This window comes from Phyllostomus discolor, chromosome 6 (genome assembly GCF_004126475.2).
Source record: "Phyllostomus discolor isolate MPI-MPIP mPhyDis1 chromosome 6, mPhyDis1.pri.v3, whole genome shotgun sequence".
Lineage (NCBI taxonomy): Eukaryota > Metazoa > Chordata > Mammalia > Chiroptera > Phyllostomidae > Phyllostomus > Phyllostomus discolor.
In genome coordinates, this window is record NC_040908.2 from 78,450,302 (window position 1) to 78,475,291 (window position 24,990).

Consider the following 24,990-nt stretch of genomic DNA (forward strand, 5'->3'; position numbering starts at 1 on the left):
TTCTTCCTGTTTTCTTTTTAGAGGGAAAATAACATAAAAGCAATAAAAAAAGAAAGACAGAATGAGGAGTCTAAGAAGTCTAGAAGCAGAAGATCTAGTTCCCAGACCTGGTTTCACCTTCATTAGCTAAGGATATATGGACAAGTGACTTAATCCAAGTCTCAGTTCTCCCATTGCTAAATGGGTTGTCATGAGGCATAATGCAGGATTGTCATGGGACTCCCTTGAGATAATAAACATGAAACATTTGTGAGATGTAAAATGATGTCGATATTTTATAATATACACATTCACTAGCTTGATGTTGGAGGTCTGTCTGGAAAAAGATATTGTTAATATAATGAGAATGTTTTGCATGACATCAGTGTAACCTGGCAACCAAGGATAGTGGACTGGAATGCACATGTGTGAACAATAATGACTTGCTGTACTAGTCAGTGGTGGCAGTAGACACCACTGAGTAAGCATGTGTACTGTGCAACTGTTGCATTCAAAATGACTGAGCAAATAGAGCAATGAATCTGCATTAAATTTTGCATCAAGCTTGACCACTCCTCCATGGAAATTATCTGGATGATTCAGAAGGCTGAAGCAATGGGCAACTAAAATCACCTTTGAAAGGGAAGATACTGCAGACTGTCAATGAGATTCAGGAAAATATGACGGGGCAGCTGATGGTGATTCTAAAAAAGGATTTTTCAGAGTGTTTTGAACAGTGGAAGAGATGCTGGGAGAACTGTGTGAGGTTCCAAGGTGCCTACTTGAAGGGGACTGAGGTGTCTTGTCCTATGTGCAATAATTCTTGTACCATGTTTCTTCTTCAAGAAACATCTCTATTTTTCATGGTATGTGGCTGGATACTTTCTGAACAGACCTCATACCTGGATCTTACACTCTTCTGCTCAGGTTCCTAAAGCTCACAAACTTCTACTAAGGCTTTGAAGACTCCTTCACAGCCCATGGTACAAGGTACCAGACCCACACACATTTGCACACTGCATACTGTATAAATATAGGTTTTATTAATAATGAGTGAAATCCTACCAATACAACTGGCATCTCTGTGTGATAGGGAGAATCTGCGGCAGGGTGAGGGAAGATTAGAGAGATATATGCACAGTAAGTATAAAGAGGGAAAAGAGCCCTAGGGAAGGGAATTGGAAGCAGAATGGCCTGGACCCACCAGGATAGCCAGACATACCCTGGTGTGCCTGTCACCCTGGTGCCCTGGGCATGCCCAAGGGCCACCTTAGACTGATGGGAAGGGAGGTAAGAGACATGCCAGCTTGTGGAGGAAAGCGAATGCCAGCTTGATACACAAAAGTGCCATGGGGTGGCAGTGGCCAAGACCAACTTGTGCCCATGCTTGTGCTTGTGTTAGGTCCTGAACTTCAGGGAGCCTAATGCCCCGTGCCACCCCCTGGCTTGGGAGAGAGGGAAGACTGGGGATAGACACCTGCAGATCTAGAAGATGCCCTAGATAGCACCAGTCTCCTCCTCACAGTCCAAGTGAGACCCCAGGAAGAGGTTGGAACTGCCCTCCCCACAAGCATCCACCACCACATGCCACCATCACTCTTTCTCTGAGCCATCAGGGACAGCAAAGTTATGGATGGCTGAGATTGCCTGTTCACATGTATGTGCCTGTAACTCTGGAGAAGGGAGGGAGCATTGCAGGAACATGCAGCAGGGGCAGTGAGAAAGGAGGTGTGGGTCTTCTCCCATTCACTGCCCCACCCCCCAGAATAAAGTGCATTTCCTGTTCCAGTGGCAGGTGGGAGAAAAACAGCAACATTATTGCAGAGATACCACAAAGCCCTCCCACAAAGGTGATGGAAAGTGGAGAAAGGGCATCCTATGACCCAAGGCTGCTCCAATCCCCAGGATTGGGAGGATGACCAGACAGAAAACCCAGCTTCTGTCCCAGCAGATTGTCTAAATCAGCCAGGGTCTTAGGGGGTAGGGCAGAAGGTAAGGAGGAGGAAAGACTCCAGAGTCCTTCCTGGCTCCATTCTAATGTCCAAATGGGTCTTCTAGGGACCCCATCAAGGCCCAGCCCTAGAGCCCCAACCTCATACCAGCTCAGTTTACAAAGACTTGTGTGGTTAGGACTCCCAGAAGGGGCCACTTTTGTCAGTTGTATGTGGGAGCCTGGAGAGCCCAGGGCTCCCAGGCAGACAACAGAGGAGGGTGCTGAGGGCAGGAAGGAGGGTGGTGGCCTACCTGTGGTCTTTGCATGCAGGGTTGGAGAAAGAAGGGAGGAAGCTACAAACCACATCAACTTGGGCATGGAGGGCTGCACCCAATTCTAAGGGCCAGGGTCCAGAGCACAGTCAGTCCACCCAACCTGTGGAGGAGCTGAGAGAGGGGAAGGCGGCTACACCAGCAACCAGTGCTTGAGTCTAGGAGGTTTTAAAACAGTCCCAAAGGGCTGGAACTGGGTGCTTCCTGCTGTGGGGGCTAGGCACAGGCTAGGACAAAGCTCTATCTCTCCGACTTGACCCGGTACCGGAGTACAAGATATGCCAGCAGCCGCAAGGCCAAGAAGAAGATGCCCAAAACCAGGAAGTCCAGTAGAGATTGGCACCATCCACATCCAGTGCTTGGAGTATACTCTGTGGCTTCCGGAAGGGGCAGTGCTCTTCAGAGCAGGTCAAGTCTCCCTCGCTCCATGCCGTAGATGGGTCAGAATCACACCCTCAAAGCCATACCTAGACAAGCAGGAGCATCAGAGCAGGATACAGCATAGAGAGGGTCACTCCTGCGCAAACTGCCAGAGCCCAGATGCAACTCTCTCTTCCCTGGAGCATGACCTCCTGCAGGGAGGAGCAAGGGCAGATGGCCAGGGAAGCAGGCACTGACCTGACATAGGAGAGGTAGGAGCTCCATTGCAGGTAAGTGGGGATGGTCTTGAAGCTGACGAAGAAACCAGAGAACAAGAGGACAGGAATGGCAGTAACTGGGCCCACAAATGTGGCCACCTGGAGGGGAAGGAAGGAGACAAGGCCATCACAGGGGTGACCAGGACAGATCTGAGACTGGGGTGACCCCAAGGTTTCCCATAGATCTCTCTCATTCCTTATGCTAGCCCCTGCTGCCTCCCTTCTTGGAGTTCCCAAATACCAGACTTCCCCACCTGTAGGGAGTTGGAGGCAGCTCCAATGAGTAGCCCCAAAGACTGGGCCACCAAGGCTGTGGCAGTGGCCAGGGCTGAAAAAGAGCAGGAAGCGGTAGTCTCGGCTGTCTGGCCTGTCATCCAGTACACGATGCTGCAGTACACCACTGGGCACACCACCTGAGGAGTGGCATAGAACTGGAACAATGGTGTGGTGAACCAGGGTCACGAGCAGCCAAAACTTTCCACTTTGCCCCACCAGGAGCCTCTAGGACAGCTGTTTCTAGAATGCTCATGCCTAGTCCTGTCTCTATATTCTTGTTTGTACTGCTCCAACCAAGTCACATGTCTCCTTCCTCCCTGGCCACATGAACCTCATTCATCTTCCAGTCTCACCTCTTTCATTAGGCCCACTCTGACCAGTTCAGGGCACGGTGACTTCCTCCATCTTCTGAGCCCATCCTAAAGTCCGTCCCACCTGGGCCAGCTTATTCCTTATATTTTTCATTAACTCTCCATGTGAGTTTTGTTCCCCCTGAGGTAGCGCCCTCCCCTCTTGAAGGGCAAGGACCAAACCCTACTACATAGTCATACAGGTTGTTCCCTGTACAAGGACACCTAATTAAGAGGCAGCCAGAGGCTGAGATACAGTTGTGCCCTTTCATAAAGCCATATACCCTGGCACAGTACAGCATCCACTCTGAGGAAGAGGCACCCTTTTCTAAGTTGCACAAAGGTGCCATATGGATTATTGGTGGCCTGAGGTCTTAGAATATGGTGGTGGTGGCAATAACAGCTAATATTTTGGGGGCACTTCAGTATGTGTCAAGCACCATTCTAAGTACTTTACAAAACTCATTGAATTTTCACTGCCATTCCCAAGGTAGATACTATCATCAGCCTTTTTTATAGATGGGTACACTAAAGCAAAGAGACATGTGGTGATTTGTTCAGTATCTCACAGTTAGCAAGTAGCAGTAAGGCTCCAGAGCCTACACTATTTTCTACTGCTTCAAAATAAAAATATTTACAGAGTAATCTGTAGTGCTATTATTTTTATCATTTTCTTTTTTTATTATTAAATTTTTTAAAGATTTTAATTATTTATTTTTAGACAGAGGGGAAGGGAAGGAGAAAGTGGAGAGAAACATCAATGTGTGGTTGCCCCTCATGCGCCCCCTACTGGGACCTGGCCTGCAACCTAGGCATGTGCCTTGAGTGGGAATCGAACCAGCAAACCTTAGGTTCACAGGCCAGCACTCAGTCCACTAAGCCACACCAGGCAGGGCTATTTTTATCATTTTCTGTTTGTCATCAGTTGTTCACACTAGAAAATTAGTTCCACGAGGACAAGACTATATCCATCTTGTTCCTTGCTGTGTCCCAGCCTGGCACAGAGCCTGGTGCATGGTAGGTACTTACCACCCATTTTCTAAGTAAGTAGAAGTAAAAGAAAAGATGATAGGTAAGTTTGAGGGGGACAAGCAAGCAAGGATGGAAGAAGTAAGACAGGAAGGAAGTGGGCAGGAGGGAAGAAGAGGCTCACCTGAAAGGGCACATCGGCCATGGTCTTGGCCAGGTAATATGCTTTGAGGCTGTACCAGTAGTTGAGATGCTCCCTCATGAAGACTGCCATCTCTAAGGGAACTGAAAACATAGGCAGATTAGGCAGAACTGGCCGACACCCTGCCTCAGCATCCCCACCCATGCCCAGGGCAGCTCAGCTCACAGGTAAGCACAGTTGGCATAAGGGCAGCAAACATGAGGAACAGCATGGAGAAGAAGAGGCAACCCGTGTTGTTGAAGACCTTGCTGGCATCATTGCCAATGTGCAGATAGAGGAGACCAATGAGTACACCAATCACCACATGGGACATGAACCGCAGGTGGGTCAGGACCTGTGTGACAAGGTCATCAGGGGGAGAAGGTATAGGTCACAGGCTAGGGATGAGCATCCACACTGGAGTAGGAATGTGGAGCTGCCCTCACAGGCACATAGACCCATAGATGCACTGTGGGGGTGAGGGAAGCGCTGCTAGGATCCTATTCCCCAAAAGTCTAGGCCCATGCCAGCCTCCTCTCCCTCAACTTGGTGCCTTACCGTGTCCCTGAGGATGGACAAGAAGGTCCTCTTGAAGAGGATGCAGAACTGTGTGAGGGTGCTGGTGGCAAAGGTGTGGCTTTCAATGGGATCCACTTCCTGGGAAAGAGGGAATTGGTTCAAGTGAGCCTATGCACACATCCATTGCACTCCCAGCCCAGGGAATGGGAAAACCCCTGAGCCCTTCCCCAGGGAAGGGGTCCTCCAGGTCTACAGAACGAGAAGTTATCACCATTGAGTTTTGTGTCTGGCAAGTGGCCTTTGGGTGTGAATGTGAGATATGGAGAGACACAGGAGGAGGGATAAAAACTTGGGAAGCAGGAGATAGAAAGGGAGTCAAGGACACCCACGGGGGCCACTAGTAGATCAATCACTTCTCTTCTTCTCCATAATCCATGATAAAACATTTAAGAGTATCATAGCTTTATGCCACCACTTTCTCAATAATATATTTAAAAATAATAATAATGATGACAACAACAAAATAATGCTGTCTGCTTCCAAGGGTTATAGTATCTCATTTAAGGAGGAGAACTGGCACTGAACAAACACCGGCTGTAACCAGCTACAGTGTGAACAGCTTCACATGATAATCTTAATCATCCCAATAACTCTGTGAGTTTAGTGTCATCACCTCCAGGTTGGAGATGAGCCACAGTAAGCCACACTGGCCTCGAGGCCAGAGACTGCATCAGTCTAGTCTAGTGTGCTGGCACTGGGACAACACACTACAGATGCTCAGTTAAAATTTACTAAAGGAATAAAAAAAAAAAAAAGAAAGCAGAAGCTCAAAGAGGTTAAGTAAGTTGTCCAAAGTCACACAGCTGTTGATAATAGGTCTATTCCAAGTCCTACGTTTTTCCTAGTACCCAATGGTTGTGTGCCTCTGAGGGACATCTCTTTGGCCTCTTTGGCAGGGCCACTGTCATGGTCCCTTCTCCTCTCTCCCACTCTACACTCTCTTCCCTCTTCACCCTACTCACCGGAGGGCAAGGGGGGCAGGGGGCAGGGACCTCATTATTCTCAGGGCTGCTCTTCCTCTCAGTCACGGCGCACAGCCCATTCTGCACAGCCCTGAACAGCATGGGGTTCAGGTCTCCATACTCGCCAGAGGCCACCTCAATGCACTGGGGGCACAGAGAGGAGTGCTCAGCTAAGACCTATCCTGTTCCCAAGGCAAGCCAGCCCCTCCTTGGGTCTGTGTTGAAGGCAGGTGACAGTGAGATCTCTGTCTCCAGAGGCCTAAGTGCATGATCCAAGTCCCAGTGTTGGTTCCCGCTCATATCCCAGCCCGTACCAACAGGCCCTCACTCACTAAAGTCAGCTGGATTATGGTAGGTGGGCAATGTAAGCCGAGGCCCTTCAAATAGGGATCAGATTGGTGACCATACCCTTGAAGAGCACTGACCTGGCTCAGGATGCTAGAGCTGAGGTGGAAAGAAAAGAGTGAAAAAACAAGGACCAGTGGGCCAGACAGGCCTTACCAGCACCTCTATTCACCCCTTCCCTCTTCCCAACTCGGGCCAGTCATCTTTGATGACCAGAGACACTCACCTTGTCAAACATCTCAAAGAGTTGGCACTGGGCTGGTGGATGGTGCAGATGATGGTACGGCCTCCCTGGGCCAGGGACTTCATGAGGGACACCACTTGGAAACAGGAGGCGCTGTCCAGACCACTGTCCAGAGAGAGGCCATCAGGGGGTGGGGTGAGGTGGGCAGAGCCAAGAGAAGGGAGTGTTTGAGGTAGAGCAGCTACTATGAATGGATGGAACTGGCAGAAAGGGTCACTCTGGCCATCCCTATATCCTATATACATTATGATTCAGGCATTTGGATTGTACCAAGAAGCCCAGAGCCATTGTTCACTTTAACAAGTATATATTAAGCATCTGCTGAATGCCAGGCACTGAATTACAATGATGTATAAATAAGGCATAGGCTCTAGGAGAGTTAAGTGCACAGATTATTGAGATCATCGAAATGTGTTGTATTCTATTCACATGGAGTGAAAGGAGTATTCAACCCTTCTGTACAAGCATCTTTCAGGGCAGTCAGAGGTTTCTGAGTGAGTCTGGAAGAAGAAAGAGCTAAACCAGGTGAAGGTAGAAGGGCAGGCACGGTGGTGAAGGGCATTCCAGGCAAAAGACACAGCATGTGCAAAACTCAGAGGCATGAAACACATGGCTTTGCAAGGAGTTATAAGCAATTCAATATTATTAGAACCTAAAATATAAGACAGCATGAAGCAAGATATGAGGTCAGAGAAGTAGGTTCAGAAGATGACTTTATGAGTCTTCTGACTTTAATCTGAGGGCAAATGGGCATCATTGCATATTGTTAAGTAGGAGAGTGAGTATTGCCAGACTTGTCTTTTAGGAAGTTCATTCTGGCAGCAGCATGGAAGAAGTATTGGCTGGGAGAGACTGGAGATGAGGAAATAGAGGAGTCTGTTGCAGAAATGCAGGCAAGAGTTGATGATGTCCTGAACTTAGCACTGGCACTAGGGATAGGGGTGGGGTGAATCTGAGAGATGGCCAAAGGAAGTGGAATCTGAAGGACTTGGTGACTAATGATTGGCTGTTGGGGAGAGAAGGAAAGGGAGGCATCAGTCAAGGAGGACTTCAGGATTTCTGCCAGTGTGAAGGATGGGGCTGCTACAGCAACAGGATTGGCAGAGATGGAGATGAGGAGTAAGCCCTTATCTTGGCCCCAGAAAGCTGAGAGCACAGGCTCTGGTATCCAGCAGCCTTCAGCCCTAGTTAAGGGTGGGCAAGGAGGGGGAGAACTACCTGGTGGGCTCATCAAAGAACATGACAGGTGGATTGTTGACCAGCTCCAGGGCGATGGCCAGGCGCTTCCTCTGACCGCTGGAGAGCAGGGCTGTCCTCGTGTGGGAGCAGGACATCAGGCCCAATGCTGTCAGGATTTCTGTCACCTGCCCCAGCCCCACCCCACAACCCCAAATCAGCTTGAGTCTCTGCTTCCCTGTGGGCCACCCCAATTTAAAGAAGCATCTCCCTTAAGTCTAGTGTGCCAGGCTTGAACACCATTCTCTCACTGCCCCCCGCCACAACTCCGTCCCAGAACTCAATAGCACCAAAAAAGGATGGCTGTCCCATTCCTCCCCTTCCCTTTCCCCACTCACCAGCTCCTTCTTCACCTCTTGCTTTTCACTCAGTTTCAGGTTAGCAGAGACCTGAGGCCCAGAAAATAGGCAGGTCAGCTATGTATGAGAGGAGGTCACTGCCTTGACTCTTAGCCAATAAGGAGGATGGGGACAGCAGACAGAAGGGGCAAGAGGGAAGAGGAGATGTCTATTCTGCCCTTACCATCATAGCTTCCAGCACTGTGAGATGTGGCAGCAGCATGTCATCCTGCATAATGTAACAGGACATCTTGCGGAAGGTCCTCAGTTCCCGTGACTTCCCATTGACCAGGATCTGTCCCTTCATTCCACACTCCCTGCAGAAAAATCAGTTGGAGATGGGAGTCAAGGCAACTCCAGAACATCTTCTGTGCTCCCCAGGGGATCCTTCTTTCTGGGTTCTGTCCCCATTCCACCCTAGCCTTGTCCTCACCTGTATCCTGCCAAGATGTTCATAAATGTGGACTTGCCAGCCCCTGAGGGGCCCATGATGCCAATTAGCTCCCGGCGGCAGAATTTACCTGATAGGCACTTGAGGAGGGTCTTATAACCTGCATGGAGGGAGGAACTTTTGACAAGGGATGTAGTGAACAGAGGCATCCTGAACTTTTAGGAGCAGCCATGGCTATCAGTAAAATAAGCAGTCCTTACTTGGTATGAACTGGTTAGGATAAAGCAGTAACCCTCAGAGTCCCAACAATAACCCATACCTCTTATCCTGCCCCCTAGAAATGACACTACTAATGTCAAAGTACCAGAGGTGACAATACTCTTCTGAAAGCCATGGAAGACCTCCTCCTATCTCATGGATAGGCATGTAGAGGGGGTCAGGGTTACAGAAAAGCCTGATCCACTTCTATAAACACAAGAGTCATGCTCTCACCTCCCCCAGGAAGACTTTACCAATGATCCAGCCTGAGCTTGCTGACTGTCCTCTCTGTTCCCATAGCACTTCTCATATGCCAGCATGTCCCTCCCTCCCTAGTCCAGCCTCTTAGCCAGTGAGCTCCTTGGGAGCAGGGTCTTTGTCTTACTCATCTTTGTAACCTCAGCAGGCTGGCAACTAGATGCTCAATGGTGTTTGTTCTATGAATGTGTGTTCTCAAAACTTTGGGCTCATTTTGAAAAAGCCTTCTTCTTTGTGCTCTCTCTGCCCCAGGCTTGTGTCTATATCCCCTAACATGGTGCAGTAAAATCTTACCTTCCATTCACTCATTGGGAGGTAGCATATGCACTGGTTTGGAGTCAGGTGAATGTAGGTTCAAATTCTGGCTCCACACTTACCAGCTGTGTGACCTTGAGCAAGTGCTTAACCTCTTTGAGCTCCAGGTCACTCATCTGTAAAATGAGGATGATAGTACCTATCTCATAGGGTTGTTATAAAGATTCAATGAGATCATATATGTAAAGCATATGATAGCGCTTGGCACACAAAGAGCATTACAAAGCAACATTTTATTATTAATTCTATTTGACAATGCTTATTGATATCTACTATATTCCAAGCTCTGTACCAGACACTGGGCAAAAAAAAAAAAAAAAAATGAGGAAGACAAGGTTCCTGCACTCAAGAAGGTCACACTCTAGGTAAAAAGATGGAAAACATCTGTCATCTGAGGAGAGACAAAATAAGAGTTATAACAAAAGTACAAATAATGCACAATGAGGATGCGGACAATGGAATTGATGAGGATGGAGGAGCTAGGAGAAAATCAGGAATGGCTTTTGGAAGAGGTGGTATTTGCCCTAGTCTTGAAGGATGGGCAGAATTATGAAATGGAAAGGGAAGTCGTTTCTCCAGGCTTTGGGAGGAATGGCTCTCCTATAGAGGAGTGTATATGTAATACAGTCCAGGGAGCAGAGGGCAGAGAGACTACAGAGTCGCCTGGTGAGACAAAGGGTGGAGCACAAGGAGAAAGCCAATGAGGTGGGCCCTGCCTGCTATGCTTACGGACTTGCCTCAGTGAGGCCAAACACCAATCCCCTATCAGGTACCTTGCTCACTACCACCCTCTCCAAACCCCACAAAGCCCAGTTCCCTCTCCACTCTACCTGCTTAGCAAAGACAGTGAAGGATGTGAGCTTTCACCTCCTTCCACAGCACCCAGCTGTCCATCCTTCTGGGATATCCTATCAGAAGGGACACAACTGCTGCCAAATGTGGGGTCTTGATCACACCAACTGCCTGGATGGTGCTTTATAGTTTACAAAATTCACTACCTTAGTTGCTACTGTGGCAACATGGATGAGGCAACTGGGGCCCAGGGGCATCCAGTGACTCACCCAAGGTCACACAGCAGGTTGCTTACTGGGAGAAGGGAAGTCATGGATTCCAGTCCTCTGCCTCAGTCATCACCATCATCAATCACAAAGACAGATGCTTCTGTACTGCAGCATATACTTTTCAGAGCCACTTATGGGAAGTGATTCTTTTGCAAGCAGAAACTGACAATAATGAACCTTCCCCCTCATTTACCCGCAGCCAAACACTAGATTGAACACTGATGCCTAATAAAAATGTCTTACACTTGCCTTTCACAAAGCATTTTCACAGATAATATCTGAGCTTCACAACAAGCCTGCATGGTGGGTATTCTTATCATTCCAGTTTACAGATGAGGAAAGTAAAGCCAAGAGAGGGTAAGTAGCCTTCCCAAGGTCACACAGCTTAGAAGTAAATTCCTGCTGTATGATAACTGCTCAGTATGGAAGAGGCCTACCAGGTCTTGGGCAGGAGAGAACCAAGTTCTACATATTTTGTTGTGTATAAAGCACATGCACGTTTCTGACCCGAACTTTCAGGAAAAAAATTTTTCATTGTAATTTTTTAATTCAATTACTTATTTATTTATATTTAGATACTTGTCTTTTGTATTATAAGGGAATTTTAGCATTTGTTTTTTTACATATTATGGTACAAGAAATTTTATGTAACAAATAATTACAAAACACGAGAACAGATACAAAGTACAAGACATTTTATGTACTAGTAACAAATTTACGATATTTATGTATCATTAGTACTACCCATGTATAATTTGCATCCTTATTTTTCCCTCAAAATTTTGGGCAAAAATGTGTATATTATAATGGCAAAATACAACAGTTCCATTTCAGCCAGTAACTGTCTTTGCAAGTTTTTTTTTCTTTTTTTTTCTTTGAAATTTATTTTATTTTATATACTTATTTTTAGAAGGAAGACCTGGCTGGTGTAGCTCAGTGGATTGAGCGCGGGCTGCAAACCAAAGTGTTGCAGGTTCGATTCCCAGCCAGGGTACATGCCTGGGTTGCAGGCCATAACCGCCAGCAACTGCACATTGATGTTTCTCTCTCTCTCGCTATCTCCCTGCCTTCCCTCTCTAAAAATAAATAAATAAAATCTTTAAAAAAAAAAGAAGAAGGAAGGGAAGGGAGGGAGAAAAAGAGGGAGAGAAACATCGATGTGTGGTTGCCTCTGAAGTGCCCCCAACTGGGGACCCAGCCCACAACCCAGGCATGTGAGTTGACTAGGAACCAAAAAGGTGACCCCTTGGTTTGCAAGCCAGCACTCAATCCACTGAGCCATGCCAGCCAAGGTCCTTTACAACTTTAAGTCACTTAATCTTCCAAGTCCTCTGTTTCCTTGCCTGCAAAATAAAGATAGCAATATTGCCTACCAAGGACATAATAGGGTACTGTGAATATTAACTGAGACAATTAATAATTAATTAAAAAGTATTTTTAAAAAACAAGAAATGCCACATATAATTAGGAGAGACTGGTGAAGAATCCTTAGCTCAAAATGGCAGAAATTTCCCTCTTTCCACACCCATTGCTCTCTTCTCTCTCTGCCTACCTGTAATTACCTTCTGCCCTTTAGAGAAAGAGAGAATGATTCAAGTGAAAGAGAAGTTAGAGAGAGAAGGACAGAGTACAGAGAAAAGGGCAAGTGAAAGAAAGGCCACACAACGGGACTTATGGCCAAGATGGAGGTGTAGCTGGATACATTTTGCCTCCTTGCACAATGAAAACAAGGACAACAACAAATTTAAAAACAAAAAATAGCCCTGGCTGGTATGGCACAGTGGGTTGAGTGATGGCCTGAGAACCAAAGGGTCACTGGTTCAATTCCCAGTCAGGGCACATGCCTGAGTTGTGGGCCAGATTCCCAGTGGGGGGCAGACAAGAGGCAACTAGGTGTTGATGTTTCTCTTCCTCTCTTTCTCCCTCCCTTCCCTTCTATCTAAAAATAAATAAATAAAATCTTTAAAAAAAATAAATAAATAACCAGAACTGCTAGAAAATCAAACTGCATGGAAGTCCGGCAACCAAGGAGTTAAAGAGGAAACATTCATACAGGCTGGTAGGAGGGGTGGAGATGGGCAGCTGGGGTGGAGAGGACTCATGGTGAGGTGGCAGCTAGCAGACTGGGCAGTCCTGTGTTTGCAAGTAGATAAACCAGGAGGGACAATTGGGAAGCGAGAGAGACTGTGCAACCCAGGGTTCCAGTGAGGGGAAATAAAGCCTCAAAACCTCTGGCTGTAAAATCTTGTGGGGGTTGCCATGGTGGAAGATACTCCTAGCCTCACAGGAGAGTTTATTGGATAGATCCACAGGGTCCTAGAACATACACAAACCCATCCACCCAGGAAACAGCACCAGAAGAGCTCAATTTTGCTTGCGGGTAGCTGGGGAAGTGACTGAAAGCCAGCCAAGAGTTGAACAAGTGGCATTGTTCTCTCTTGGACCCCTCCCCCACACACAGCACCACAAACCAGCTATATGAGTTACCTGCCCTGGGGAATACCTAAGGCTCCATCCGTTACTACATAACAGGTATGTCAAGGCAAAGAAATATGGCCCAAATGAAAGAACAAATCAAAGCTTCAGCCCTGGCTGGTGTGGCTCAGTAGATTGAGCACCAGCCTGCAAACTAAAGGGTCGCTGGTTTGATTCCCAGTCAGGGCAAATGCCTGGGTTGTGGTCCAGGTCCCCAGTAGGGGGCACTTCAGAGGCAACCACACATTGATGTTTCTCTCCCTCTCTGTCTCCCTCCCTTCCCTTCTGTCTGAAAATAAATAAGTAAAATCTTTTTTAAAAAAAGCTCCAAAAAAAAGGAATTAAGCAATGAAGAGATAGCCAACCTACCAGATGCAGAGTTCAAAACACTGGTAATCAGGATGCTCACAGAAATGGTTGAGTATGTTCACAAAATAGAGGAAGAACTTAAGGCTATGCTAAGTGAAATAAGGAAAATGTACAGGGAACTAACAGTGATGGGAAGGAAACTGGGACTCAAATCAACCATTTGGACCAGAAGAAAGAAATAAACATTCAGCCAGAACAGAATGAAGAAACAAGAGTTCAAGAAAGTGAGGAGACACTTCTGGCCAATATGGAGGCATAGGCAGACACACTGTGCCTCCTCACACAACCAAAATAAGGACAACAAAAATTTAGGAACAAAAAAACAACCAGTACTGACAGCAAAATGAACTGTATGGAAGTCCAACAACCAAGGAGTTAAAGAAGAAATATTCATCCAGACTGGTAGGAGGGGGGGAGTCAGGCGGCCACGTGGAAAGGACTCTCCCCAAATTGGCAACTGGTGGACCCCAGGCATGCAAGGCAGCAGTGGGAGGACCCAGTGAGGTGGCAGATTGTGGAGGGGCGCAGCGCACAAGATAGCTGGCGGACCAGGCAGTCGCACATTTGAGCACAGATAAACCAGGCAAAACTGGGGAGCGAGACAGACCATGCACCCCAGGGTTCCGGCTCAGGGAAACAAAGCCACAAAACACTCATTGAAAACACCTGTGGGGGTTGAGTCCCCCCCCCCCCCATGTTCCCCTACGTTCCCCTACGTTCCAGGAGAGACTCCCAGCCTCACAGCAGAGTTCGCTCGAGAGACCCACAGGGTCCTAGAATGTACACAAACCCACTCACATGGGAATCAGCACCAGAAGGGCCCAGCTTGCTTGGGGGAAGCGGTAAAAGTGACTGAAACCCAGCAGAGAGCGGAGCAAGCACCATTGTTCCCTCTCTGACCCCTCCCCCACATACTGTGTCACAACGCAGCTACCTGGGTTGCCCCATCCTGGTGAACACCTAAGGCTCTGCCCCTCACTATGTAACAGGCGCATCAAGACAAAAAAAAAAATGGCCCAAACAAAAGAATACATTGAAACTCCAGAAAAAATACAACTAAGTGACGAAGAGATAGCCAACCTATCAGATGCACAGTTCAAAACACTGGTGATCAGGATGCTCACAGAATTGGTTGAATTTGGTCACAAACTAGATGAACAAATGAAGGCTACACTAAGTGAAATAAAGGAAAATGCACAGGGAACCAATAGTGATGGGAAGGAAACTGGGACTCAAATCAATGGAGTGGACTAGAAGGAAGAAAGAAATATCCAATAAGAAAAGAATGAAGAAACAAGGATTCAAAAAAATGAGGAGAGGCTTAGGAACATCTTTAAACATTCCAACATCCGAATTACAGGGTAACAGAAGGAGAAGAAGAACAACAACAAGTGGAAAAGTCATTTGAAAAAATAATAAAGGGGAACTTCCCCAATCTGGCAAAGGAAATAGACTTCCAGGAAGTCCAGAAACTTCAGAGAGTCCTAAAGAAGTTGGACCCAAGGAGGAACACACCAAGGCACATCACAATTACATTACCCGAAATTGAAATGAAGGAGAGAATCCTAGAAGCAGCAAGAGACAAGGAGAGTTACCTACAAAGGAGTTCCAATCAGACTGTCAGCTGATTTCTCAAAAGAGGCCTTACAGGCAAGAAGGGGCTGGAAAGAAGTATTCCAAGTCATGAAAGGCAAGGACCTACATCCCAGATTGCTCTATCCAGCAAAACTTTCATTTAGAATGGAAGGGCAGATAAAGTGCTTCTCAGATACACTCAAGTTCAAGGAGTTCATCATCACCAAGCCCTTATTATGTGAAATGTTAAAGGGATTTATTTAAGAAAAAGCAGATAAAAACATGTTCACTAAAATGACAGCAAACTCATGTTATTAACAACCACACCTGAAACAAAAACAAAAACAAAGTAAGCAAACAACTAGAACAGGAACAGAAGCACAGAAATAGAGATCGCATGGAGGGTTATCAACAGGGGAGTGGGAGGAGGAGAGAGGGGAAAAGGTACAGAGAATAAGTAGCATAGATGGTAGGTAGAAAATAGACAGGGGGAAGGTAAGAATAGTATGGGACATGTAGAAGCCAAGAACTTGTAAGTATGACACATGGACATGAACTAAAGGGGGAGAATGTGGGTGGGAGAAGGTGTGCAGGGTGGAGCGGAGTGAAGGGGGGAAAATGGGACAACTGTGATAGCATAATCAATAAAACTATATTTAAAAAATGAGGAGAGACTTAGGAACTTCCTGGACAACTTTAAATGTTCCAGCATCTCAGTCACAGGGGTGCCAGAGGAGAAGAGGAAGAGCAAGACATTGGAAACTTATTTGAAAAAGTAATGAAGGAGAACTTCCCCAATCTGGCAAGGAAATAGGACTTCCAGGAAGTCCAGAAAGCTCAGAGAGACCCAAAGAAGTTGGACCCAAGGAAGCACACACCAAGGCACATCATTATTACATTACCCAAGAGTAAGATAAGAGAGAATCTCAAAGCAGAAAGAGGAAAAGGAGACAGTTACCTAAAAAGGAGTTCCAGAAGACTATCAAAGAAACTTGTGCAGTGTCCAGGTTCGATTCCCAGCCAGGGTACATTCCTGGGTTGCAGGCCATAACCCCCAGCAACCGCACATTGATGTTTCTCTCTCTCTCTCTCTCTATCTCCCTCCCTTCCCTCTCTAAAAATAAATAAAATCTTAAAAAAAAAATTTAAAAATAAAGAAAGAAAGAAAGAAGGAAACTTTGCATGCAGGCAGGGACTGGAAAGAAGTATTCAAAGTCATGAAAGGCAAGGACCTACATCCAAGATTACTCTATTCAGCAAAACTATCATTTAGAATGAGGGAGCAGATAAAGTGCTTCCCAGATAAGGTCAACTTAAAGGAATTCATCATCACCAAGCCCTTATTATATGAAATTTTAAAGGGGCTTATCTAAGAAAAAGAAAAGATGAAAAATATGAACAGTAAGATGACAACAAATGCACAACTATCAACAACCAAACCTTAAAAAAACAAAAACAAACTGAGCAAACACCTGAACAGAAACAGAATCACAGAAATGGAGAGCACATGGAGGGTCTTCAGTGGGGAGTGGGAAGGGGAAGAATGGGGGGAAAGTACAGGAATAAGAAGCATAAATGGTAGGTACAAAATAGACAGGGGGAGGTTAAGAATCATATGGGAATGGAGAAGCCAAAGAAGTTATACGCATGACCCATGGCCATGAACTAAGGTGGTGGGGCTTGCTGGAGGGAAGGAGGATACCAGGCGGAGGACGGGCAAAGAGGAAAAATAGGGCCAACTGTAATGGCATAATCAATAAAATATATTGATTTTTAAAAGGTCAACAGAATGGACAGTAGAGCAAAATAGGACTGGCAAGATCAAAAGGAATGATAGACAGGTAAGGGTGACAATTTTGTGGCTGGTGGGTTGAAGCCACCAGAGAGCTGGTCCATCTCACCACATGTCCTTTTGTCTTTTTATCTCCTTAAAATCGTGAGGAAATGAGACAGCTAAGGAAATGACAGCTACTCCCTCATTTTGCCCAGAGTTGCTGTCAGGGCTGAAAGAAACTGCTTAGGGATAAGGTACTAGGCAGGGAGCCCAGATGCCTCAGTTTTTGTAGGCTCATGCCCTGTGACCTTTTGGTTGTTCACAACCAAAGGGTGGAATTAGGGGAGGAAATGCAGAAATAACTCATGCTCAGCCTTGCTCTGAAAGCATCCCAGATCTACTTTCAAACCTTAGAGCACAATGTCCCAGCTCTATCCCTGACCCACACCTAGGCTCTGGGGAAAAAAATTCTACCACAGGTTCTCTATTCCTAGCCCAACCTACGCAGGGCAGGAGATATAGGGGATGGTCAGGAATCAAAGGAACTCAGAGCCCCAGACTTTACCCAAATGTACTGATGGGGAAAGAAGAGATGGAATGCTTTAACAGGGAAATTAAGATAGGGGGAAAAAACTGTGAAAGAAAAGAGGGAGCTATGTAGTAAATTCAACAATTTCAGGTCACATGGCAGGCCTGACAAGCTCAGTTACTAAAAGTAACCTCACAGGATGATATCAGAAATTCCTAACTGGGCAGGTCTTGGTGGGTAGTCATGCCCCAGGCCTGTAGCTTCCTTAGTAAAACATGAACCTTTGTCTAAGTGAGCCCTGTCCATCGTTCTTGTGCATCCTAGGTTAACTCACCTTGGAAATGCCAGATCATCTTTTCTGGACCCTGAAGGTCTGCCCTCACTAGAGCACATGCACCAAATGTCCTCATTGTTACCTTGTTGCCATTTCTATTTACTGTAAATGTTAAATTCCAGAGATATCCCACTTTGCTTTCTCCCACCTCCCAAATCTACCACAAATAGATTTCATGGAACCTTCCTTACTTTCTCCTTTGATTCTAAATGCATGAAAAGAACTGTCAAACTGCCATTCTCCAGATATGGAGCATTTTCTCAGTCTGTTGAGATCTTGCTTCTAGGCATGTCCTAAGTTTAAATAAATGCTAATAAACTTACAGATTTTTTCCTACAGGTTTGGAAATTCTTATGTTGACAGAAAAAAAATGCATGTAGAGCTGTAAAACCTAATTTCTAGTCCCAGCTCTACCACTTAGCTGTGTGACAGGGGCCTCTGTTTCCTTATTAGTAACAGAATATCATCTCTCATGCCAAACCTTCACTTTCCCTGCTTTGAAGGACTTCAGCAAGAACTAAGTAAGAAAGGAAAACTCAAGGAGCAGGTATCATAGTGTCAACTTGGAAGAGGAAAGCTTCAATAACCAATTAAACCTAGTGTCACAGTGTTCACAGATGTGGAGGGAATGAAGATCCTGGCACTGAGGTCCAGGTGCACAGTGGGGGGCTTAGATTTTAGTGTTCCCACAGGGCCCACTGGTGTAGGATTTGCAGAATAGGAGACACCCAGATCTCGTGCTCCCTTAGGCAACTCACTGAGGGGAGGGTGTGGGTGGCCACAGCTCCCCGCAAGGCTGCTCCCTACCGCGTTTTTGCCAGCAGGGCCCCTCCCGCACGGAATAGGACAGCTCCACGAATTCAATGTCAACAGCTGAGCGCTTAGGTAGGTGGGAGAAGCGCTGGGCTTCGGTGATGTGGTTCTCCACCTTCTTCAGATGTGTGGTCAGCACAGGGGGCTCCCCCACGTCCTCAAGCGCCACGGCCATGGTCACAGCCCCCGGTCCTAGTCCACAGCCCACGGCCTCCAGTGCCTTCTCCGCCATCATGCTGGCAACCTGCAGTAAAAGGGCCTGCTCAGTTCCGGGCAGAACCCCAAGCTCCAGCTCAAAGCTCCCAGTTTGCTACTTCGGCCTCCACCCCAACCTCGGCCTCCTTCTCAGGGCAGGTAAGCTACTGGGAGCACGTTACTTCCCACAGCCAGAGCATCCCTTCCACACACTGAGTGCAGCTACGCTCAGTCCCGACCTCTCCTGTGGTCTGAGACAGCCCCAACCCCAGCCTAGCCCCAGCCCGGCGCATCGACGCCCTCAGCAGCTCCCTCCTCCAAACTGACACTCTAATCTCCTTATCCTGGAGGCCTGCAGAGGCTGACCACTAGGAGGTCATGGTAGCAGTTGAGGCCAGGGTGCACAGGGGAAGTGGATAGGGAGGCTCTGGGCCTCTCTCCATCCCTGAGCGCAACTCCCTGGCCCTCCGGTGCCCCTGGGTCCGTGGGCCCTAGGCGCTCCCCAGACTGGGACTCACTAGGACTCAACCCTCTCGCCCCCGGCCAACTAAGTGCTCAAGGCCAGTTTACCCCCCTCCCATCTCCGGCATGCCTAGTCACCTTGAGGTGCCCCGGGGCAAGTGTGGGCCCAGATGCTTCCCGTTGTCAAGGGCCGAGGGTAGAGGATGGAGGATGGAGACTCGGGGCTGCGGCACAGGAGTCCCAGCTCCCGGTACCGGCAGCCGGGGCCAGGGCGGGGCAGGGGCGGAGCGGGCGACAAGGGAGGGCCCGGACCCCAAGTCGGAGGAGAGATGATAGATCGGGTGCGGAGGTTGGGGCGCTCCCCAGTTCCTCTGGGCTGTGCTCACCGGGTCCCTGAGCCTGGTCCTGGGTGCCTTTTCCTCCCCAGCCCTTCGGACGACTGCACTCTCGTCCAAGCTATAGGAACAACGGGACCCTGTTCTTAAAGGGCCCGCGCCCACCCGCAGTTCGCCGCTGGCAAGGATGGCCAAGAGGAAAGCGGCGCAGACGACGCAGGGCCCAAACGAATGCAGTTGTGGACTCAGGACTGAAAAGTTGACGATGAAGGTCAGATTTGGGGACAGAGAGGGAAGGAGAACTGAAGTCACTCGATAGGGACAGGTCCCCGTATTACAGATTAGACCATGTGGGGTTGGGGGAGGATTGGGGTGCAGATTCCAACACCCTCAAGGGATTGTGAAGCTGTAAGCCCGTCTGCATCCCGCGCTCTCCTCCACCAATATATTTCCCTCGGTTCTGGCCCTGGAACTCAGGCTTCCCCCAGAGAATCCCCAAACTACGTAAAAGGGCTTTGAAATCAAGAGTCAAGGACATCCCACTCCTCCTCTGACACCATCCCTCTCTAAGGACAAGGAAGCTAGTTTAGAAGAGAGACAGGGTAGCCACTTTGGGAGAGCTTGAGCAGCCTCAAGTTTAAACTGGTACCCAGAGCTCAGCCTGTTCCAACTGTAGAAATCTTTAATCTCCCAGGTAAACTTGGGCCTTTAAGATGGGCATATGCCTGATGCTTGATGCACGTGGTTGCCAGGACATGTACAGGGCTCACAGACACTGCCTGTGGCATCTTCATATCACATGTGCATTCTCTTCTCTCCCCACAAACCCTCAGAGAGATAGGTCCCCAGAGCACTCTTGGGACTTTCCTCCTCTTCTTCTTCCTCCTTTTCTTCCTCTTCCTCCTCTTCTTCCTCTTCCTCCTCTTCTTCCTCCTCCTCCTTCTTCTTCTTCTTCTTCAAGATTCCCCTGCTTCTTTTTTTTTTTAAAGATTTTATTTTTTTTAGAGAGAGAGGAAGGGAAGGAGAAAGAGAGGGAGAGAGACATCAATGTGTGGTTACCTCTCAAACACCCCCTACTGGGAACCCAGCCTGCAACCCAAGCATGTGCCCTGACTGGGAATCAAACCAGTGACCCTTTGGTTTGTAGGCCCTCGCTCAATCCACTGAACTACACCATCCAGGGCTTCCCTGCTTCTTTGTCAAACAATTCCTTTTGGCCCTTATCCACCCCAGCTCCAGTCTTTAAGGGAGAAGTATGTTAGCTAGCTGAGACATGTGACTTGAGCTTTTAAGTTTCTACCTGTCACACAGCAGAGACTGATAAGAGAGAAGGCTGCTGGTGCTGGTGTTGGTTCTGGTGCTGCTGCTACTGTAGGAGAGTGCAGCCAAAGGGTGCCCAAAGAAGGATTTGTAATGGAGTTCAGAACTCAAGGTGTCCAGGAAATATTAGAAAAATATAGAGAATGTCCTCCCCCTCCACCCCAGGGGAAGGGACAAATGGAGCAGGGCCATTGAGAGCTGTTTCCCATAGCAACAACCTTGCAGCCACCTGCTCTGGACCTGGGGCCAGGACACAATAAGCTCTGCGCTAGCCCTCTGGGTGCTGCTGCCGCCGTCACTCTCCCAGAAAGGGGAATCGCGCCCCCTCAACCCCCCCCCCCCCCCCCCCCCCCCCCCCCCCCCCGCCCCACAGCCATGAGAAGAATCACCACGAGGCTTTAGCTGGAGATCCTGGCAACACAACCAATGGTGCTGGGAACTAAGGAAGGCCTGCCAGCTGAGCACAGATTACTAGGAAAAACCGAGAGCTGCCTAAACCATGGACTTCTATTTCTTTTCCTGAGATACGGTACCCCAGACTGGGCAAAGGAAGGAAGAAAGGACTGTGTGTGTTTGTGGGTGCTTCGAGGGACTTTGGGATTTTAACAAAGACATTAAGTCATTACTTTTAGTCTGTATAACTTGAATAAATAACTCTTTTCTTTTTCACCAATCTCTAGCATGGAGAGCTATAATTCTCTGGCTTAGGGAAAGGTGAACCGAGTACAGGGGGACCCCAGGAGAAACGGGGATTAATTCCATAGCATTGTGGGACCCTCTTCCCTGGTGGCCATCTGGGGAGGATCATGGGAAACCACATGTGCAGTAGCTTTAAAGTAATGCAACTACTTGTATATACTCAGTAAAAGCCCACCAAAACTAGCCAGGAAGGATCCGCCCTATAAGAATAAAGTCCCTCCAGCCCATGAGGTCAATCTCTGCTTGGAGTTGGCCTGCTCCCATGTTCTCTTCTATGAACCCTGGGTGTTCGGTTCAATTCTTTGTCCTGATCATTAAGAACCTGGTTACCTGTGCCCACCTGTGACACTACCACTGAGGCTTCTTACTTACTGCCACAGTTGAGAGGTTATTAGCAGTCAAACCTCTTCCCCACTCATCCCCCTCCTCCAGCCTCTCCAAAGGCTGGAGGCTAGTAGCCTCGGCAGGACATCTCCAGGTTTCACCTGTCACTGTGAGGGTTTAGGTGGGTTTTGGAGCCAGCCCTTCCTACTGTCCCTCCACCCTATGCCCTGCATCACCACCATTCCTCAGGACCAATGTTCCCTTCTTCAGATGGACTCTTGATTCTTCAAGTTAACCTCTGCACAAATTCAGAATGAGTCATCCCAAGATGTGCCTCTGTGGCATGAGCTAGAGGTGACCAAGACCCTTTAGGCCCAAGAGAACACCCTCCCGCTTTAACTGCCGAGAGGAATTTGAAGTAGTGGACTTCCTACAATAAGAGATTATCAGAATTAACCTTTGTTACATATCCATAGGGCAAGGCAAACTTCTAATTACTAAAATGTTGGGGATCACCCTCCCTGGTCTCAGGAAGCTGTAACCACCTGTGACTTAGGCTGAGTGAAAGACCTCCGGACCAGGAGCCACTGAGGAGACAAATCTTATTTCCCTGGTATGAACGCTGCCTGTTCTAATGCCTGGCTTCCCTTTTGCATGATCTGCAGTCAGTGATGGGTAACAATTCTCTAAGAGAATGAATCTAAGACAGATGCGATCACGTGGGAATGCCTAAGGGAAGAAACTCAAGGGGCTGTGGAAATGAAGGGGTGATCAACATCAACCCCTGCCCCCTTGGCTTTGTCAAAGCCTGAGTCTTTGTTCTTAGATGTGAGAAATCCAAGTCTGGCTGCCTCTGTCTTCTGCCTGCAGGGGCGGTGCAGTCAAGACCAGAAATGGTGGACCCCCAAGTGATCAGGCCTGGGACATAGAATATGCAAGATCCTGTGAGATCTGTTTGCTGGAAGATGTTATTAACTTGAAATTTAAAAGCACAGGCAGGAAACCTTTGGAACCTGTAGCCCTTTCATATGTTAAAGACCACAAACCTTGCCCAGAATCACAGCAGGAGTTCTGTCCCCACCTTTGTTAAGTTGCCTACATCTTTTGATCTTTTCTGCCAGACTGTGAATCCACAAACTAAGTCTGTTTTCTCAATAAAAATCTGCTTGGGTATGGAGATGGGACACTCTCCCCACTAGAGAGAGGGTGGCCATTCTGTCCCTATTCCCCCACAGGACCTGGTTGTCTCCATGTATGTTTTTTTCGTGTTTTGATGAACCATCCACAGCCTTCCGTGCTCACTGCAGGCAGGTGGGCACACGTCACTAAAACATCCCTTAATGCTACGCCCTCTTCCAGCCATGTTTTCTGACAAGGTCCGAACGTGGAAAGAGGGAATTCAAGGAATCCATCTTCCTAGAAGAGAGCGTGGCATACAAAGGGGGGCGGTAATTTTCCTGGGGATTGCTCTTAATAATTTCCTTGCTAATATTGATCATGGTCTTACTTTGTACCCTGATTCCCATAAGAACAAACCATGAGAAGAAAGAGGCTTGAAAAGAGTCAATGATTGGTTTTGAGGGAAATTCTGAAGGGACAACTAGTTCTCCCTAGATTATTGGATCATGCCCAAATTGTTTTAAACAAGGTGTTTATGAACCTGAGTAAGAAATTATCTCCGATTGTTCCCATAAAAGAATTCATGAATCAGTTACAACAGGCTGAATTATTGGCAAACTTTCCCACGCCTGTTCCTTACCCATAGATACAAAGAGTCTTTCAAGAAAACAAGAAAAAATTATATAGACCCCTACCCACAGCCCAGGGATACCCCTGGGTAGCATATTGGATTAATGGCAAATTACGGTATCCCCCAAGAGGAGCTAATAGTCTCCAGAGGGTTCCAGGTTCCCCATTGCCTAATACAGGAGCATATAATGAAGATGGCATTAGAATGGTCAATAAGGATGGCGTCCAAGTGCCTTATAACAGTCTAAATTTCATGGAAAGGCTAGCTCGAAGCACACCTCCCTTGTGTTTATTAACTAAGGAACAAAAAGGTTTACTGTAGCTGGATTTCCTGTTTATCTCTCCTTACATGTTTGTTTTGGTGATCAAAAGGTGGTGGGATTGTTAGACACCTGTATTTCAGGTTTATTGATTCTCATAATTCCAATGAAGTTGTATAAAATAATTTCTTGACCAGAGAACAAAATCCCCTCTAATAAAATAGCCCCTATATATCTAAAAGTTGTTGAAGTAACAGCCCCGCCTATACCTTGAATAGGAATATATATCAAGTAGAATTAGACAGGCAAAGAAATAAAAAAAGCTGGTTAACTATTACAAACTAAGCATGTAAAAACAGTTACCAGGGAGTCAGATAACAAATTCTGAGAACTTTAAACAACAATAAGATATTCAAATTCTATACATACAGCTATTTCTAATTGTCTGATTTATGGCTCTCCTGGTCAAAACAATCTTTGTTTAATATAATTGAATCTATGGAAAATTTTGTACTTTTCCTGGTTACCTTTGTATTAATTTTGTCTTGCTTCACCTAATTGCAAATGTTAATCACCATCAAAAATTAAAGTATAAAAACCTGCTTGTACTTGCAATAAATGGAACAGAGCATCACTATTCTCTAAGGCGTGTTGTCATCTGTCTCCCATCGCTGACACCTTACCCACCTTTCAGGAACCCCTGGACCCAGCTGTGGCCGGACCCTGGCACCTTAATATCCTACAGTGACACTTAAAGGTCCCCAAGGTGGTTTACCTTGTCCCTAGTTCAGAATGTCATATATACCACAATTTTTCTTTCTGTTTTTGAACTCTCATGTGTGTGAGATCTCTGACTCTTTCATGTATGTAGAGTTCTGATACATATGTATAAAATTAATTGGTAATTTTCCCTTGCTAAACTAGCTCACATCTATTTGATTATTAGACCAGCTGAAAGAATCTTGAGGGTAGAGGAAAGTTTCTTCCTCCCCCACACTTGCAATGCTCCACTATAGACACCACAACAGTTGATTTTATTGAGCAAATACTATGAACATTATCTCACTTAATCTTCAAAAAATCCTTATAGAGCAGGTTATTACAATCTCTCTTCAGAGATAAAGAAACTGAA

General features: G+C 47.0%; 1 protein-coding gene across 1 annotated transcript; it reads right to left on the bottom strand.

Annotated features, from left to right (window-relative positions):
- Nucleotides 1-1,002: 1,002 nt before the first annotated feature.
- On the bottom strand, nucleotides 1,003-20,353 carry ABCG4 (ATP binding cassette subfamily G member 4). The gene is given in 19 exon segments (XM_036028416.1): nucleotides 1,003-2,573; nucleotides 2,576-2,663; nucleotides 2,665-2,682; nucleotides 2,684-2,711; nucleotides 2,863-2,981; nucleotides 3,137-3,295; nucleotides 4,662-4,762; nucleotides 4,845-5,013; nucleotides 5,217-5,315; nucleotides 6,200-6,343; nucleotides 6,518-6,555; nucleotides 6,558-6,643; nucleotides 6,771-6,893; nucleotides 8,007-8,152; nucleotides 8,363-8,413; nucleotides 8,547-8,679; nucleotides 8,796-8,913; nucleotides 18,509-18,758; nucleotides 19,310-20,353. Coding segments are annotated over 18 exon segments (1,950 nt in total). The 5' UTR covers nucleotides 18,750-18,758; nucleotides 19,310-20,353; the 3' UTR covers nucleotides 1,003-2,484.
- Between the last annotated feature and the right edge of the window lie 4,637 nt (nucleotides 20,354-24,990).